The following is a 19,559-nucleotide window of genomic DNA, read 5'->3' as shown; positions in this document are numbered from 1 at the left end:
AGATTTCTGTGGCTTCTTACATTGTCTGCAGACTTTGAAAGGAGCTGGTCTTGCTTAGTGGAGTCTGTACTGACCTCTTCTTTTGTAGTCGAAACAAAAGTCTCTGTCATCACCATCTTCACCACCACCACCACCACCATCACTGTCATAATGTTTTTTTTCTTTGCTGAGTCACTAACTTGAATTCTAATCAGTCATTAAAAAAATAATCTCAGTCAAACCACATGTAAAAGGTCAAGTTAAAATAGCAGTTGGGGGGGCAGACCTCGTACCTCAAGTGTGTACATGTTCAGAGGAGAGGTAGGAAACAGACGCCGGCAGCCAGCTCCTGAGTGACCGTGTCCGTCTAGGAAGTGGAGGGAAGCCTGCCCTTTCAAGGCGTTCTCATGGTATCAGTGAGAGCGTGTGTTAATCTCCCACCGGTGAAGGCCAGCAGGGCGGCGATGGACTGAAAGTCGGTGCAGGTAGAGAGAGGCAAAGAGAAGGTCTTTGTCCGACTTTTTTCAGGGAGTGTGAGCTGACCCTTGTCTGTAGCTGTCTGTCGGGACCCACTTCCTAAGCATGTATCATTTTGGTGCTTTGACCCTTGTCTGATACAGTAAATATTTGTTCTTGTGTGCAGTGGGGCGGGTTCCCAGATGAGAGGGTTATTCAGAGCGAGGCTGGACCTCTGCTCTAGAAAGCCCCGGCCCTGGTAGGGATGCTCCTGCGATGGGGTACTGTGTGTGGCCAGCTGCGACACAGAGGCTGGGCAAAGGAAGATCATCCTAGAAAGGGTTAGAGGTGGGGCGGGCAGCTCTGACGGACAGGTAGGATACTGACAAGAGGGGCACTGGGAGGAGTGGAGGGCTCATTACTGAGATCTGTAATTTCAGGAATGCGCATAGCTGCGCATCAGTGTGCCCATCGGCATTAATATTAATGGCAATGAAAAACTCAGTTTCTTGTTGCACGGACAGCACAAGACTCCCCTATCCCTACTATGGCAGGAAGCTTTGCTCATCAGTGATGCCATAGGTGAATGCTGGGCCCAATTTAGAGTCTTCCTAGAGGTCCAGTGTTGTGAACAGCTCTGTTCATTTTCAATTCTGGGGGTAGGCTGGAGTCTGGAGTTTCAGATTCTGGAGGGTGATACAGACTCAGCACTTTTCCTGGATCCCAAGAGAGAGGCAAATTGAAATAATTCAGGAGACCAAGCTCCATGAATGTGTCTTAAGATGCACTTTTCAAGAAGATAGAAAGCCCAGAGCCTTCCACAAACCACAGAGTATCCAAACACAGCAAGGAGATTTTGTTTTCCAGCCAGTAGCACCTTGTGATGTTTGTCCTCTGTACCACAGTCTTGATCCTGGCTTCTGACCCTCTCCCTCTGTCCTTCCCTACAGTGAGCGGTGAGATACCCCTAGACATGCGGCTCGGGGGCGGGCAGCTGGTGTCGGAGGAGCTGATGAACCTGGGCGAGAGCTTCATCCAAACCAATGACCCGTCACTGAAGCTCTTCCAATGTGCAGTCTGCAACAAGTTCACGACGGATAACCTGGACATGCTGGGACTGCACATGAACGTGGAGCGCAGCCTCTCAGAGGATGAGTGGAAGGCCGTGATGGGGGACTCGTACCAGTGCAAGCTCTGCCGCTACAACACGCAACTCAAGGCCAACTTCCAGCTGCACTGCAAGACGGACAAGCATGTACAGAAGTACCAACTGGTGGCCCACATTAAGGAGGGTGGCAAGGCCAACGAGTGGAGGCTCAAGTGTGTGGCCATCGGCAACCCCGTGCACCTCAAGTGCAATGCATGCGACTACTACACCAACAGCCTGGAGAAACTACGGCTGCACACAGTCAACTCCAGGCACGAGGCCAGCCTGAAGTTATATAAGGTGAGGCCGGTTCTTTGACACCCAGGGATGGTCTCTCGCTGAGTGCATTGGGGAACATTGAGAGGGGGCACTAGTAATTTGTGTAATTATCCCGTTAGTTGCCACCTGGCAAACTAGCTCTAAAGGTGTTGTGTCCAGTGCCCAGTGAAGCTGAGATGTGTTGGTGAGTCTCATTTCAGGGGCAGGTTTATTTTCAGCAGACCAGTACTTGTTCCCTTATTGGTTACCGGTCTCTGCTGTAGTCTGTTCAGTCACCATCAGCTGCTGTGGCCCACTCTCCCTTTCTTCCCTTTAGTCCATCTTTTTTTTCTTCTCTCCTGCATGCTCCCAGAGTGCTGTCTTCATGCGTTCATTCTGTTTATCCATCCTGCCACCAGCTACACACTAAACACTTTCTGTATACCGGCCATTGTTCTGGGAGTATGTCTCTATCGGTGCATAAAATAGACCAAAACAAATACATGCACATATATACACACATAACTACATACGTGTGTATATGCATGCACATGTATACATATGGACAGACAGATATCTACACATGCATATACTCATACCCATCCCCCTGTCCTCATAGAGTTTCCGTTCTTTTGGAACAAGATGAGCTGCACACACAATGGATGAGTTACATGGTGGAAGGTGGTAAATTTTCTCTATGGATAGAGAAAGATAGGTCAAGCCAGGGGCCCCTGGTTGGTTCTTTCCCACGTTTCTGTATTTTACATCCTTGTTCTCTGCTTCCTCTCCTTTAGCCTCTTGCATTCGTTTTTCCTCTTCCTTCCCTTCCATTTTCTCCCCCACCCTCAGTCTCTCCCTGAACAGTGTAGACCGTCAAGAAGGAGGAGGGGCTGCAGATACTGTAAATAGTCCTTTTACTTGCATGGCAGGATTGCTCCAGACGTTTCTATTGATTTTCACTGGACTTAAAGCCTCACCTTTTCCTCTAATCATCCCATAATGGCTTTAGTATGAACAATCAGGTACAAATCGCCATAAATCTCCCCAGCCTCATCCCACACGCCCTCCACTCCCTCACTCCTCTCCATCCTCCTCACTCTCATCCCTCGTCTCTTCCCTTTCCTTCCACACGGCTTGTCACTTCTGGGCCAGCAAACGTTCAGTGTCTGCTGACCCTGAGCTGGTGGAGACCCCACATGAGGAAGACCCAGGATCCTTTGTCCACATGGGTCCCTGCTAAGTTGATGGTCGTGATTCATTTTGCTGTTCCTCTCACTCTCAGGGAGCACCATGGATAAGGAACAAGGAAGTAGGGATGGAATGTTCTAGAAGTCTGACTGCAGACACCAGCTATAGCGGGCTAGGGTTGGTTTAGGTACCAAGTAAGGCAACTCCTCTGTCCTGTGCAAACAGATTCTGGCTTGATTTGGTGCCACCCTGGGAAGAAAAGTCTTTGCAGTCAGGTTCTGTTGGAGGTCTGACTGGCCATAGGATAGTGCTGACATGGTCAGGACAGCCAGGTGGCAAAACCAGAGGAAACAAGCATTTTTGAAGGACCTGATAGTCAGATTGGCGAAGGAAGGTCGCATGCCACTCCGATGAAGGGTCACATGAGGAAGTAAGTGGATTGCCCTTTAGATTATAAAACGTACACAGTGGCCACCAAGTCTGCATGCCACATCTTCCATGTGGTCCAGGTCCAGGAAGCACTTGGGTTTGCTTCCGAAGGTCCCAGAAACAGAGGATTTACTGAGAATGTACCCCAGCCCCCAAATCCATGTCCACGGACCACACCGGACAGCCAGGATGAGGTATTTTCTGGGGGTGGGTGTGAAGGAAACATTTTCAGCCCTACTTGCTCTGGTCAGTCACATGGCTGGGCCTTATTCATCTTATTTATTTAGTTGGGTTTTTTGTTAGCTTGTTTGCTCAAGACAAAGTGGGCCATACTCTTGTTCAAAGCCTATGCCACAAGTAGATGAGCCCTAAATCCTGAGACAAAGGTGGGACAGCAGCCATTTGGCTGGTGCATCCCTGGAGTGAGCGGCCCTAGTGTTTTAGTGTAGCTGTTTGTGTCAGGAGGCAAAGGTCACCAGTCTGGTCCTATTAGTCCTTGGATAATGAATGTCCCTCTGCTTGCTGAGGCTCTTTTGAGGGTCAGGGAGCTCTCCCACCCGCCTTTGGATGACACAGATTATGAGTCCGGAGCTTGCTCCAAGCCCCTTTGTTCCCTCCATGTGACTAAGATAAACTTCTTGCCATGGAGGGGGCTCCCTCTCCCTGGGCTTCTTCATGGCCTGGATTTGGGTGGGGTTTGGAGGTGGTTGGGCCCTGGTGTGGCCCATAGTAATGGAGATTGATTGCATGTTATTTTTCCTCTTGCTAATGTAATCCATTAGCCCGGCACATGCATAATCAGTTTAGAGCACAGTTAACTGGATGTAATCGAGTTCTTTACTGTCTGCTACAGAAACCGCTCCAGAAGCGGCTGACCAAGGGAGGGCACTCAGCCTTCCCGGCTCACCCCATCCTGCCCGCCGCCCCTTCTCATTCTGGCCCACTTCCTGGCAAATTGTTTGCGCCTAGCCAGGGAAAACTTGAAGTGATCTGGTTTTTGCTTTTTGAGACAGGGTGTCACGTATCTCAGATTGGCCTTAAACTCACCCTGTAGCTGAGGACGACCTCAGATTGATTCACAAGGTTTGTCTTATGATCTCACACCAGTGCTGTCACTTCCCTTGATGTCATGGGGATTGAAGCAGATGGAGCAACCCTAATCTGAAAATCCCCAACCCAAAAGTTGAGCACTGACATGATGCCACATCTGACCCTGTGATGGACTCTAGTCAAAACTTTCAGGCACTGTAAATACGGCATCAAGCTACCTCAGGCAGTGTGTATATGATGATGGATTTTGCGTTTCGATCTCAGTTCCAATCTAAAGATGAGTCTTAAGGTATTCCAGAGTCCGGGGGCGCGCAGACAAAAACAACAACAACAAAAAAAACAACAACAACAAAAAAACCATTCCCATCTGGGTCCCAAGGTTTCAGATAGTGGACAGTCTGTGCTGTGCTGTGTTAGGACTAGGCTTTACAAAACTCGGAGTGAGGAGTGACCTAGAATTCAGACACAGAGGTTAATCCAATCTGAAGAACACCCCCCCCCACCGAATCATCTATTTATTATGTGACTTAAAAATTTTTAAGACATACATACACAATTTGAAGGAATTCATTCTCTTCTTCTGCCATGTGGGTATCAGGGATCAAATTCAGGTTGTCAGACTTGGCGGCAGGGACCTGTACCCGCTGAGTTGCCTCAGCTCTAGTTTTGTGTGGGGTGGGCCAGGGCCTCTGGAAAGCACAAGCTATCACCTGGGAGGCCCTGTTTTCTTTCCCCTGGACTCCTGCAAAGTGCTCACGATGGAATCCCTGTCTTGTCTTTTACCCAGTAGCTGCCTCTGGTCACGCATCTAACTGACCTGAGTGGCATTCTTACGTGACCGTGGTGGCACTCTGATCACCTGGCCTCTGCTTTCTCTGTGGATGTGCATTTGGGAACAGACCCCTCCCTCTCACTAGGGTGGAGCTTATGCCTCAGTTACACCTTTTCCTGCTTTTCTGCCTAAATAGATTCCCTTCTCCTCCCGCCTTACCACCCCTTCTAGCCGCAGATGTGTAGGGATGCCCTTGCAGATGATAGTACCTATCCCGTGCACTTTCTTCCCGGGACAGTGTACATTCTGAGTCCATGGGCTAGCCTGGGTTCTTCGGGGCTCATCTTGGCCTTTGTGACCGTACAGTGTCAGTGATGAGCTCTGGGAATTACGTCGACTTTTTCTCCTGGGGAAGAAGGAGGAGTGCAGAAAGGCTAATGGAATCCAAGCACACCTGCCAGCTCTTAGAATCTGCTCTGCAGTGAAAAGGCAACAACTCTAACAGGTAGATTAAGACCCCACCAGAACCCATTGCTCAAGCAGTTCCCAACTGAGGTCCCTTTGATTGGGCCAAGGCCCCGGGTTTTATGGTAATCTTAAATTACAGTAAGGACTGTTGCCTACCAAGTTCAGTGGCAGGGCTGAGTGTGAGCTGCCTCAGACTGTCAAGATGAGAAGCCAGCATCCAAGCTCCCAGAGGGAAGGAGAGGCGCTCGTTTATAACAAGTGAGCATACACAGCTAAGTTGTGCATGTGGTGGACGGTGCCCCTGCTTCTCCTGATGGGGACACAGTGCAGAAGGACAGACGGAAGGACAGGAGAGCATTACTTCACACTCCTCCTCCTCCTTCCTTTATGAGTGCATTGCTCCTCGGGTCTCATTTCCAGAGCAGGGTCATAGAGCATATTGTATGGTGGATGGACAATCAGAAGATGTAAAAACACTCAGAAAGGATTTCATATGAAATCGACACCGTGGTCTCCTTACTGGCCACACTGTGGGTAGTGTGTATGTTATGTGTGGGCAGGGCAGGGAGGGATCCTCAGAAGAGAGCTTTGTCCTTAATGCCCATGGGGGCTGATTGGTGGCCTTCATCTTGCTCTGACAGCAAGGAGCATAGTCCTCCTGGGCAGCTCCTGTCCCTCTACCCCAGCCACCCTAGGAAGCACAGGTGTCATCTGGGTTAATGCAGGACCTGATTCTGGAGCCATCTTCTTTTAACCACGTTTTCTTATTAGGTAGACTTGTAAGTGTCTGCTGACTCCTGCCACCAGGAGTCAGCCAGGAAACAAAATGCTCTCCTTAGAGAGAGCTGGGAGGTGAGAAGGGCCAGATGCTTTGGTGAATTTTGGCACATTTGGTCTTTCTGCCCTTCTCCTTTGGGGCAGCCGGGTCTCGGAAGTTCCTTTCCCTTAGTGGACAGCCAAGCAGGCAGAGGGCATGGGCTCCTGACCTGGCTGGGAGGCTGCATGTGGCCCCATGCGTCCATGCTGGAGGGATCCCAGGCTGGCTGTGGCAGAGCTGCTAGGCACTCGTCAGCCTCAAGGAACTCTAGGGAGATGAAAGGTCAGCCCTCCTTGGGGGCAGGGTTCAGACAGGACTAGGTTAAGTCATCACTGCCATGGCAGCATGTGGCCAGCCTGTCACCAGTGGTGTATCGCGGACGGTTCTTACCCGCTGGGAAGGTCCCTTGCCTTTCAGAGGCATCTCAGGCACCTTCGTCTGTATTCCCTGGGAGGTACTGATGTGTTCAGTGGGTGGTCCATGTGCACACTTTGCTCGGGCCATCCTGGTTATGGCAAACCCTCAGGTCAGGAGGTCAGTGTTGTCTTTTGGCTCCACACTGGAGGCCGCACATAATGGAGCTAGAATTGTGTTAGATGTATGTCCCTTTTTAAACTCCCATGCTTAATATGCCATTTGTTGAGAAAACCACTAGCCAAAGTACTTTCCGTGGCTCTCCATGGTTGTGCCCACCCTCCCCTGCCATCCCCACCCCCTCCTGGTGAGTGCTCATCCAGTCTCCCTCCCCTCCCACCCCTTGCTTTTCCTGTGGGTAGAAATGAAGAGGGCAAACTCTGATAGAATGTTATTGTATTCTGCTGCAGTCTACATTATTTCTTACATATTTTGTATTGCATCTACAAGCCAGTAATAATGTGAATTATTTTTTTTTACTGTAAATGTAATATGATTAAGGAATAGCCATTGTGAAAATACTATTTTTAAATACAAGAGGAAAGGAGAAAATTACTGTCAGTTTAGTGACATCTCACAGTGACATATCTGTGTTTCCCCTTTGTGGGGATCTTTCTCGGTAGCTCAAGGTGGCCTTGAATTAGTGCATCCATTTCTGAAATGATGGGATTACAGGTTTGGGCCACCACACCAAGCTTTCACCTAGCCTCTTTTTCTCTGGTTCCCATGACAAAGGTCTTTTATTTAAAGAGTTGGGATGACACGGGATTCCTTGGGGGCTGATGAGATGGCTGGGTCAGGAAAGGTGCTTGCCACTGAGCTTGATGCCCCAATTTTGATCTCTGTGGTACACATAGTGGAAGGAGAGAACAGCTTACACAATCATGTTCTCTGACGTCTGCACATGTGATTCGGTGAGTGTGTGCATGTGCACAATTAAAAGTGCTTAAAACTAACCACAACAAGAAAAACATACTTAAGCACTTTTTCCAGCAATTTTTAAGTTGTAAAAGTAATTTTCCAGCCCCACCCACCCCACCCACTCTTCTAGATTTTCATGTACTTTCATAGGCAGACACATGTATGCATTTGTAGATATGTTTTCACCTCTGGCCCGCTCACTTAAACCCTGCTTAAACCAGATGCAGAGAGGCTGTGGGCCTCAAGCTGGTGTGTGCTGGTGGAGCTCATGGGCACGCTCAGGACCTCTGGCCACACTTCGTGGAGTTTCTTTAATCCTTTGCTTCCGTTTACACATGTTGAGCCTGAGGGATATGAGGGATATGTTTTGCATATGATTCATTGGAAGTGTCTGATTTCTTTAAAATAGGATATCTAGTTGTCCAACCACCATCATTGAGGGGGAGAGGGAGGGAGGGAGAGAGGAAGAGAGAGAGAGAGAGAGAGAGAGAGAGAGAGCACTCGCCAGAGGTTGGCACTGGATACTCTCTTTCATTTTCTACACCTTAGCTTTGGAGACAAGCTCTCCAGAGCTCAGTTCAGTTAGGCCACCTAGACAAGACGCACCAATAATCTTCCTGTCTACACTGCCCCCAGCCCCCAGCCCCCAGGACTGGAATTACACACCCTTTGTACTTTATTTTAAGAAGCAGGGTTTCTCTAAGTAGCTCAGGCTGGCCCCTTGTAGAGCTCCTCCTGCTTCTGCCTGGATTCCAGGTGTATGACCCCTCACTGAAGCCAGGAGTGGTGGGAATGTCCTGTGTACCCGTTACACAGGAGGGCCACTGTTTCCTTTTGATGTTGGTGTCCAGGTGTCGTGGATGCCGTTGCTGGGTAAACTGGGTCAACTGGTCTCCCATGTGACTGTCAGTGTGTATCACGGTCCCTGGTCTGAGCCACAGAGTGCTAGGAAGCCTTGGATCTGCTTCCCCCTCTCCCGCACCGCCTGCTCCCATCTAGAAGAAACCTCACTGCCAGCGCCTCTACCGTCTTAGGGGTGGTCTCTAACAGTTAGGAGAATGTTGGTGCAGCTATATTACGTTTCTCTGACTTCTAGAACGGTCATGCATGCTGCAGTTATGTGGGCAAATAAGGCAGACAGTGCAGGTGCCCCGACTTGGGTAGAAGTGTGAGCTCCATTTTGAATCCTTTCAAGTTTCTGGGGACTTGGACGCAAAGGGCACATTTGAATACATACAGATCCAACAGGTGTTTCTGGTTTTTTGTTTTGAAAGGGAAATTGTAAGGGAACAATTAAGGCATTGTCAGCAACACTGTCAGGAAAAGGCAAGAGTTTTTAAACAATTACATAATATACCTGAACCATATTCTTGGTTCTGTTTTAAACAGAACTGAGAACTATAAATACTATATACGTGTGGGCTGGGAAAGGCTGTTCATATGAAAACCATGTTGGTAGTACTAAGTAATTTCATACTTTAATAAAATTAGATTTCCAATCTTCCCCCCCCCTGCATTTTTGAGACACATCTGCAATATTAGACACAAGTTTAAAGATTTTAAACAAAAATGTTGGAGATGGCTGGGAATGTGGCTCCGTCAGTAGAGTGCTGGCCAAAGTGCTAGAGGTTCTGGGTTCAGGCTCCAGCACCCCATACACCAATTCTGTGATCTGTGCCTGGAAGCCTAGCACTCGGGAGGTCTGGGTTCAGGCTCCAGCACCCCATACACCAATTCTGTGATCTGTGCCTGGAAGCCTAGCACTCGGGAGGTCTGGGCAGGAAGATCAGTCATTCAAGGTCATCTCCAGCTACTTAGGGTGTCTGAGGTCAGCCTGGGCTCCATGAAGCCACTGACTGGAGGTAGTGACCTTTGAGTGTAAGTTCTGCTGCAGAGGTCCCTAGGTATGGCTGTCAGGCACAGCCGGTGACAGTATGAGGTGCTCAGAGAAAGGCAGGTTTCAGCCGGGCAAGTATTAGTAAGTATATGACATAAAATGCACGTGCCAGCTGGCTCGTAACCATCTGCGACTCTACTTCTGGAGGATCCAGCTCCCACATGGCCACCAGGCACACAAGTGGTACAGACATATCTGCAGGCAACACGCAGGCGCACACACACCCCGAAAACTCGCGTTTTAAGTGTTTAGTTTGGCATCCTCTGCCTTTGGGTGGTGACCTGCCAGCAGGTCCTGCAAGAGGCTGAAGAAAGACCGCTTGCTTGTCTTGCCAGTCCCTTCTTTTCTGTTCCTACTGTTTCTCAGAAAAAGAGGAGAATGGCAAATGCTTCTGATGATGGTTTTCAGGTTTTGTTCCTGATAGCAAACTGTCATATCAGATGGCCATGTGTTTTTTGGTGTTAAATAAATAAAATGCCTTTTCCTATCATTAAAGTAGAAACATGTCCCCCGTTCCTCTTTGTTAAATTTCCCTTTTTTTTTAATACCTCCCCTACACCATTATTTCCTTTTATTGAAATGATTTTCATTTCATCTGCTGCAGTGGGCTCAGGATGCCTGGTAGGAGCTGTCATACCCATACCAGCCATGTGCACACTGCCCTTGCTTACCCCTGGGCTGCCTCCTGGGCTGCCTCCTGGAAGTTGGTTTTAAGATGCAGAAAGGCAACCAGCTCCGCATGGGAGCCTGGGTTTATTGTACATGGAAGACCCCTGTGTCTGTAGCATATCAGGGAAGGCAGCGCAGGTTTGAGTTCAGACTCATCAGGAGTGATGAGGGAACCTTCTCTAGGGTGCTTTCCTGGTCTGTAGAAGGTTAGAACTATTTGCCTGTTTCTGATGTTTGATCTGTAATTGTTAATGAGCAGGGCATGTTCCTAGGCTCAGGACAGAGCCTCCCAAGCCCACTTGGTCTCTTAGGTCAATAAGTGTAGCATGGTTTTCTTTGTGGACATGGCCTGCACATTGCAATTACTAAAGGAAGTGCCCATCCTTGGCTGTCTGCTCCCTCCTTGCTCTCTCTGGTGATGACCTCCTCCTTGGGGACTCTTGGGTCTTTGCAGACACTTCTGAGCTGACCTCTGTGGCCTGCCGTGGATGACCTGTGTCATACCATGGAACCACCACCGTCTTGTACCCTGGAGGAGGGTTGAGCCCAGGGACTAGCTTGTGATAGAGGTCTCATGGAATCTGCCCTATTCCCAGCTGCTTCTGAACCCAGCTGTGACAGCCTAAGGGAATCAAACCCCAGGCTTTCCCTGACCGTGGCACACAGAAAAGGGGAATTCCTACCTGGGTCAGCTCCCCTTACTGAGTGTCAGCCAGCCCCGGGGGATGGTGTATAGACTGGGACTCATGGCTTCCTAACCTGGTACTTAAATCTCTTTGTTAGCAGCCAGAGTTCGAATGCTTTGTCTCCAGTATCCATCCTCTGAGTGGTGGCTTCCCCCGGGCCCCGGGAGCACTCTGTTTCCTATATGTGTATTTAAAACCCTCACTTCTGAAAAGCTCCCTTTGACCAGGCAGGGGAGGCAGCAGGTTTTGACCCGCCTCTGAATTCAGGTGTGGTGGCTCTTCTGGAGGCCGTCTTCCCAGTTGACAGGAACCCTTACCTCTTCCATGCCTCTGGCCAGCTGAAAAGAAAGACCAGAAGGATCATGCAGACAACCCCAACAAGATGCTGAAGCTGGTGGGCCTCAGACAAGGAAAGGGAGTGAAATCCTGACCGTCCTCAATGCTTCTCACACAGAGCTGCCTACCTTGGTTGTCTTAGGAGTGTACTTTTTACCTAATAGAAGTTATCAGAGAGGAAATGTAATCAGCTAAGTGATTACTCCAAAACCTGATGCCTCCAAGCAAACCTGTAGGCTGAGAGATGAAGGACGGAAGCAAGGCAATATGGGAGAGGGAGAGGGAGAGGGAGAGGGAGAGGGAGAGGGAGAGGGAGAGGGAGAGGGAGAGGGAGAGGGAGAGGGAGAGGGCGAACACACCAGCAAGAGCTTCTAGAGTCAAAGTAGGACATAGTGAGACTGCCCCCGAGAAGGCCCGGACTCCTCTCCCTGACGAAACTGCCAGCTGCAGCCATCATTAATGGAACCAACTCTGGAAAAATATAATCATACAAGTAAAGCTTAATCAGAAAGTGAGCACAAATGTAAAAACGGGGTCTCCAGCCCAGTGACTCCCATAGCACTTCCTAAAGCAGAGCTGGGTTAGGGGCCGTGGATGGGGACGGTCTCACATTCACTGATTCGTGTCTACGACAGTCTAGGGAAATCACAAGTCTGGGACCAGTGCCACTTAGCTTGACTAGAGGGCATGAGGGAAGTTCCATGAGGTCCCTCTATTTTGAATCCTAGAAAGCTTGAGAGAGAGTAGTTATGAAATACGACTTATCACAGCAAAGCAGATATGGGAAGGTTACACGGGCCACCATCTTGGATGGGCCACCATGTTGGTTGCGGGAACTCTGATTCTGTGTTCTGTCTTCCCCCAAACCACCCTCTACAAGAAAGCCACTGGGTGCTGATGCACAGAGACCCTTCCTGGGCCCAGGAGAGTTGGTACTTTACATGGTCTGGAATTCGAAGCGTTTTGTTCAAACACAGCCTGTTAAAAATTTGTGGGGCATGTTCTAAAGCTAGATGGGGTCTTCCCACTATGGCAGTCCCCAGGACATGGAAGCCAGAGCACTCTGGAATCTCCTCCTCCCTTTCCTACTTCAGATTTATTTTTTATGTGCATTGGTGTTTTGCCCACATGTGTGTCTGTGTGAGGGTGTCAGGTCCCCTAGAAATGGAGTAACAAATAGTTGTGAGCTGTCCTGTAGGTGCTAGGAATTGAACCTGGGTCCTCTGGGAGAGCAGCTACTGCTCTGGACTCTTCTTGACACCCATACCACAGCTTCCTCCCAAGCCCCTCTCAGGGCCAGGAGAAAAAGAACTAACACCCATTCTGATAGTGTCAACCCTACTGTCCCAAAGTGGCAACTCCCCAGCAAAAGCCCAGATTGAAGTGGCAGTCCCAAAAGACACCCCCCACCCCGAGTCCTCCAGGAACTCCCTCTCGCCATACCCGTCCTGCTCGCCGAAGCTCATTGTCCGTGCCTGGGTGGCCCTTTGGTCTGAGTAAGAGGCATTTGAAGCCAGATCTCACTCAGGGACGTCTCCGGCAGCAGCCACCAAGCCCAGGTCCACAGTGGCAGGTGGGGGGGGCTCATTACACAGCTAATTAATCCAGCAGCCCAACAGATGTCGTTTTAAGAGCTCGTTTCATAGGGATTTGGCTGCACGTGTCCCACCGTACTTGAGACAGACTTGCAGCCCGTCAGAGGGGTCTTTTTGATGAGCCCTTGAAGAAGCTGCTTCCTGTTCCTTCTTGAGGCTCTAGCTACCCATTTGGGTTTTCTCCCAAGTCCCTGGTGTGGCTCCCACAGCCAGTTGCTGTGTGTTTAGTGGCCACCACACCATTTAACTTGTGCCACGGGCTGGTTTGTGTGTTGAGCCTCTGGCCATCTTGGGTTGCCTCACCATCAGAGGTGCATTTGAAGGATGTAGCATATATGGGTGTGTTCCTAACATTCTCCCCTCCCTCCCCCTTTCTCTCCTCCTGTCAGTCTCCCTCTCCTTCCAGATAAGGTCTTACTCTGTAGCCCAGCCTAGAGCTTAGAGCTCACTGTGTAGCTCTGACTAAACTCAGACTCATGGAAGGTTCTCCTGTCTGAGCTTCCTGAGTGCTGGAATTACGAGTGTGAGCCGTTACTCTCAGCTTCATAGTACAACATTTTGAGTCTTTTCTTCTGGGACAGATTGTTGTTCCGTAGCCTAGGCTAGCCTGAAATTCTTTATTTAGCCCAGGCTGTCCTCAGACTCCTGACAGCCAAGCCCCCTTGCCTCAGCCTGAGGTTACAGTACTGACTCACCAGGTCTGGCCTCCATCGTTCATTGTCTTTATTTGAAAGATGTTTGTGAGGAATGTTGCTGAGAGTTACAGAGGGTGTCTTCTGATAACACATGGCAGGACTCCAGCTGTTCCGAGTGACTCTGTCCTCAGCATGCTTAGGACAGAGATTCTCCGCAAGCGGGGCGTATGAAGGTGGCTCTCCCTCTGCAGTGGTGAGGACGGGACAGAAGGGGTAGAGCCGCTGCCTCCTTCAGGTTCCCTAGGGGTGACTGGGGTGTGCATGGTGATCATGGACCTCGCTTTGGTGGCCTGAATTGCCTGAAGGCAGCTGGTTCTCAGCCGGGCTAGTGGTACCTGGCCACAGCTGCATAAGGCTGAGTTATCCTGGGTGACAACCTCTTGCCTGTGACTATTCCCATATGAGCATGGATTGATGGTGTCCTTCTCACTGCTCTCCAAGCAATATAGATTGCCTAATTGAGGTCATCAGTGGTGCTTGCAGTACCAAGCTCCTGACTGTCCATGTCGCCTTCGGCAGCCTTGTCCCAGAACCCGTTTTCTGTGTGCCAAGCATGGCTTGTATGGTAGGGTTCCCCCAGGGTGTGATCCAATGCCCCTTCTTCCTGCGTCTCTCCCTAAGGCTCTTCTTCATGAAGCCGGAGCTTCATGGCAGCTGAGTGCTTGTCTTCTTCGGCTCTGACAGCTCCTAGTGTCTGACTCTGTGCTGACTCTTTGCATTCAGATGCCTCTGTGTTTACTCCTCAGCTTAGTATATAGCCTGGAAAGAATTCTAAATGACCCCACTCCCAGCAGCACCTGATTTCTCCTTTTTCCCTGTACTTGGCTTCATAATTTAACATGCTGGAATGAGGTGGGCATGGCACATGGACGGAGACGCTACAGAGTCATTCTTAGCCACAGCTTTACTGTTAGTTTTCCTCAGAGACTTATTCCCGTTCTGCCTGCTGGGCAACAGCCCTCACAAGATTCTGCAGCATGTGTCACAGGCGTGGGGAATCCTCAGCCGTTCCTCATGATGCTCTCTCCTAAAACCTCGCCAGCCCAGATTGTTCTTTTCTCAAGTTGTCCTTATCACCTCAGTACTGTCTTAGGGAAATTTTTTAGTCTGTGCTGCAGCCCTGCCTTGCCCCCACACCATGGTCCATCTTTCCTTAGTTGGAGAGTCCTTAACAACAGGATCTGTTGCATTTTGGATAGACTGTGAGCAAGTGTCACCTGAAGATTTGATAGTGAAAGATAGAATCTAAATCCTAGAGCCAGGCCGTCGGTGGCACACGGCTTTGATCCCAGCACTCTGGAGACAGACCAGCAGATATCTGTGAGTTTGAGGCCAGCCTGGTCTTCACAGTGAGTTCCGGGACAGCCAGGGTTGCACAGAGAAACCCTGTCTTGTAAATCCAACCAACCAACCAGCCAAAAACCTAGAAAACGGAAGATTTTACATCCTGCTCCAAAATACCTCTTGCATTTCTTTGTCTGGAGTCGCCCCTTCCTATGCATGCCCTTCCTTGGGCAAGTGTCCATGTCACAACTGTGCTTTCTTAGCCCTAGATATGGTCCCTGCCCTGAGAACCATGTTCTAGTAGTAGAGACGCCCCAGCCTTCTTTTCTCCTCCTGCTGTAAATTCGGCTAGGGTTCTTTCTTTTGGTGTTCTGAGACAAGGTCTAATCTTAGATTCACTGTGAAGCTGAAGTGTTGAACTCCTGATCTTCCTGCCTCTGCCTCACACGTGCTGGGGTCATAGACAAATGCTACCACACTAGAAAGCTCCAGGGTTCTGAGTCTGAGCCCTTTACCCGAGTAGACAAAGGTATCAGCCTCTCTGGGGCAATGGCTTGGAAATTTGACACTATTGTTCAAAGAAGTACATTTTCCATGGGTCACTCAGGATACCTTGAACAAATGTGCTTTGTATATGTGTTTGAAACAAACATTGTATTTGTTTTGTTTTGTTGTTTTAAAAAAGCCCTGACCAAACATTATACGATGCAGAGCCACCAAAGATACCGTTGAGTTCGTCTTATATTGGTCATCCACTGCTGGGCATGGGGCCTGCCCTTAATAGTGGTTTGTATACCCAGTGAGACTCAGTTGGAGAGAACTAATTATTTTTCATTTGTAAGTGGTTATCAATTGGAGGTAGCTCTGGGTTAGGGATGGAGGCATGTGTCCACTTCTCTCAGTGCTGGGACCCCATCTGGCTTAGACTTGTGTATGCTGCCTCTCCCTCTGCAGGCTTCCCTGAGCCCCGATGGGAGGGATTTGATGGAGATATTCCTTCCTTTTAAGACTGAGTATTCTAAGGTCTCTTGTTCTTTACATGTTGTCAAGATGTGGGTCTCTGTATTTGGTCCCATCTACTACAGGAGAATGCTTTTCTGATGATGGCTGAGCAATGCGTCCATCTGAGTATAACAGAGTGTTCTTAGGAGTCATTTTATGACTATGTTCCTTCGGTAGAACAGTAGTATTTGGTTTTCTCTGAGGTCCTTGGGCCATCTAGTCTCAGGTTCTTGGCCACTCAAGCTGTGCCAGGGTGACTTTAGTGTCATGGAGTGGCCCTAAATTTTTCAGGCAGCTTATCATTGTAGTTCCAAGGATTTGTAGTTGAGTTGGTGTTTGCCTTTCTCCTTTGGTAGTGTTCAGAATATGTTCTAGTGCCATGAACACTAGTCCATAGGGGTGAAGGCTCTTGGTAGGCACTGGCTGGACTTTTCTGTGTTCAGTGAGTTGTGTAGGTGCAGTCTTCAGCTAGGGCCTTACTGGTAACTGACATTTCACAATTTGGCTTTCATTGGCTTTGAACTTGACTCACTGTTGGCTTGGTAGACAGGGTGACCAATGGTGTGTGTGTGTGTGTGTGTGTGTGTGTGTGGTAATTTCTTTTTAGAGAAGTGTCACCATTACTAGTGCTTTGGGAGACTGAGTGTGTTACTTGAAGTTGGTTGGTCTATGGTGGCCCGTGTGAAGAATGAGAAACTTAGACATATCACCAAGGTTCCCTCCAGCACTAAAAGTATATGCTCATTGAAATTTTAAAGAAGTGGATAGCTCTGCCTCTTCTAAGAAAGTAGGAACCCAGCGAAATACTTGGGGACACCAGAAACCCTCTGGGGACGGCTTCACTTTGGATAGTGTTCACTCCAGCCCTTCTCTGCAGAGCACCTGCTGCATTGTCACTTGTGAGACGTGAGCTCCGAGGTCACTTTTATCGCCAGTCTCATGATGCTGGCCTGCATACTCTGAGGCATTGTTTCTCTATTTATTCATATCTACTTATTTTAAACAATGTCCAGCATCAGTAAAGCCATATTCCTCTTATGTGATCAAAGTTAGCTGCAAGTGAGGCTGGAGCCTCGGAATTGATGCTGAGCATACAGTGCTTTCTCAGAGAACTGCGTTCCTTTCCCTTCTTTATGGGGTTTTTTTTTTTTTTTTGACACAGGCTAATAGTACTTTAAAAAAAAAAGAGAGAAAGCAAGCAAACAGCAACAGCATAACTTCACCAAAGCTCTAGCCCAGACGTGTGTAGCATGGAGGGCAGAGATGAACAAAAAGAAAGCTGAACTCTAATTAAACTGGAATATGTCTGACACCGGTGTCCTTTCATGTTTTGTGTCTGCTTCTGAGTGCATCCTGTAACCTTGGAAATACCACAGACCATCCTGGAGTGGGAGCAGCCCCCCAGACACAAGCCCGGGGTTGGCTGGCGCCTCAAAGCCGCCCTTCCCCGCCTTGCATAAGTGAGTTCATTTACATCGAAAGCCACAGTGTCTGTGACATGGCTGACTTAACATTGCCTTAGGAGTCTCCCTTTAATGTTTACATTTGTGTCCCTGCTTGTGGCCTTCAAGTCCCCACTCTCCCTTCCTCACAACCAGCACCTGCAGTCAAGTATGCAAAACTGTTTCCATGGCAACCTTTGGTGAACTATTAATTTTAGATATTCCAGAAGTTTTTTTTTTTTTTTCCCAGCTGGGACTTTTTTTTCCCCTAAATGATGCATCCCTTCTCGTCCCCATTTGAACACTGGAGGTTAATCTCCTTGTCTATCCTAGTTGTAGACGTTTCCTTCTTACCCCCTCCTCTTCTAAAGACTGATTTCCCCTCACTGCATCTAACGAAATACACAGCTAGCTCTGGGGTTTCTGGCTATAGATCTAAGCCATCAAGTGGTAGGAGAAGCTGCTAACTTAGCAGTCACTTTTAACACTCACGGCCATGTGCCCCGTACATGCAGCAGGAAAGTCTCACCAAGTTCACTGCCTGCCTGGTAGTTATGGCAGCGTGAGCAGATTCCATGAAAGTATACTTAAAAAAAAAAACCAGAAAACCGTGTGTCTCTAAAACTGTGATGCCCAAGTCTGCAGGGTTGGAAACACCTACACAATAGAATGCAAATGAGAGACAACAACTCATGAGGGTTGCAAATGCAGAAATGCAAAAGAAATGTTTGCATAGCAACACTCATTTCCCATGTGGTAATCTTCTCCCAAATACGGTATTGTAATGTCCAGGATGTGGGGCTGGCCCAGTTATTACTCAGTTTTACATGTTTTTAAGGACTGTGCAAGTCTTTTGCATTCCTTGTTCGAGTGTCAGTAATGGCTCTGTTATGTATTCTTAGTATCCCGATAACCCATCCTTATTTTGGGGAAGGCATAAGCTTTAGTTTTGTTTTCTTGCCCAGTAGGTCTTATAAGTATTGTTTCCCCTAAATGTGTCAGTTTCATCTGTTACTCACCGTGGGCAATAGCTTAAAGAAGGGAAGCACTAGTTTTGTTCTGTGGCGGTGGAGCATTGAGGTAGCGTTGTCTTTTCTCAGTCCTTTAGAGTAGGACCTTCCAGCTCGCATTTGGTTGGGCACTAGAGATGGAGGCCTGGGCCTTGAATATGTGAGGCCGGCGCTGCAGAGCCAGGCTGTGCCCTCAGCCCGTCTGGCCCTTCGCCCTTTGAACATTCCCATCATTCAGGGTCTTGGGGCGTTAGACCTCAGGCTGCTCTGCACAGCAAACCCTCCTTGGAGATTGGAGCCCACCCAGCCTGCTGCTAGCTTCTCTCAACTTTGGTTTGGATGTTTTTTTATAAGCCTCTTTATGTTTTTTTCTTCCTTCCTTCCATTTCTCAATAGTTTGACAAAAAAATGTTTTCCACAGGGAAGAATCTCACAGTAGTGTTTTTATCGATTGCTAGCTACATCTTTTCTCTTGGGGAGATTATAAATGAGTGGAAGTTCTGCTTATTAAGTGTGTGAAGTTTTGTCCTTCCTTCCTTCCTTCCTTCCTTCCTTCCTTCCTTCCTTCCTTCCTTCCTTCCTCTCTCTTCCCTCCCCATCTTTCCTTCTTCCCCTACCTTCCTTCGTTCCCTCTCTCCTCCCCTTCCTGTCTCCCCTTCTTTTCCTTTCCCTTCCTTCATCCCCATCCTTCCTTACCCCCTTTCACTGTCCCTTCCCTTTTCCTCTGTTGTAGTTTGTTTTTTATTGCTGTATAAAAAACACTATGTCCAAAAGCAACTTGGGGAGGAAAGGGTTTATTTTATCTTACACTTCCACAGTCTATTATCCAGGGAAATGAGGACAGGAACTCAAACAGGGCAGGAACCTGGAGGCAGGGGCTGATGCAGAGGCCGTGGAGGGGGGCTGCTTACTGACTGTCTCTTCATGGCTCGCTCAGCCCGCTTTCTTACAGCATCCAGGACCATCTGCCCAGAGCGCACTGCCCACAGTGAGCTGGGCCCTCTCATATCAACCACCAGTCCAGAAAATGCTCTCAGACTTGCG

General features: G+C 48.8%; 1 protein-coding gene across 1 annotated transcript in view; it reads left to right on the top strand.

Moving 5' to 3' along the window:
- Zfhx3 (zinc finger homeobox 3) overlaps positions 1-19,559 on the top strand; it is a 240,187-nt gene that overhangs the window by 86,775 nt on the left and 133,853 nt on the right. The window contains 1 exon segment of the mRNA XM_040737179.1: positions 1,386-1,882. Coding sequence (XP_040593113.1) covers positions 1,386-1,882 — 497 coding nt within the window.

Source organism: Mesocricetus auratus, unplaced genomic scaffold (assembly GCF_017639785.1).
Source record: "Mesocricetus auratus isolate SY011 unplaced genomic scaffold, BCM_Maur_2.0 Super-Scaffold_6723, whole genome shotgun sequence".
NCBI classification, from domain to species: Eukaryota; Metazoa; Chordata; class Mammalia; order Rodentia; family Cricetidae; genus Mesocricetus; species Mesocricetus auratus.
The sequence above is the reverse complement of the archived record's forward strand: the minus strand, read 5'-3'. Positions and strand labels throughout refer to the sequence as shown.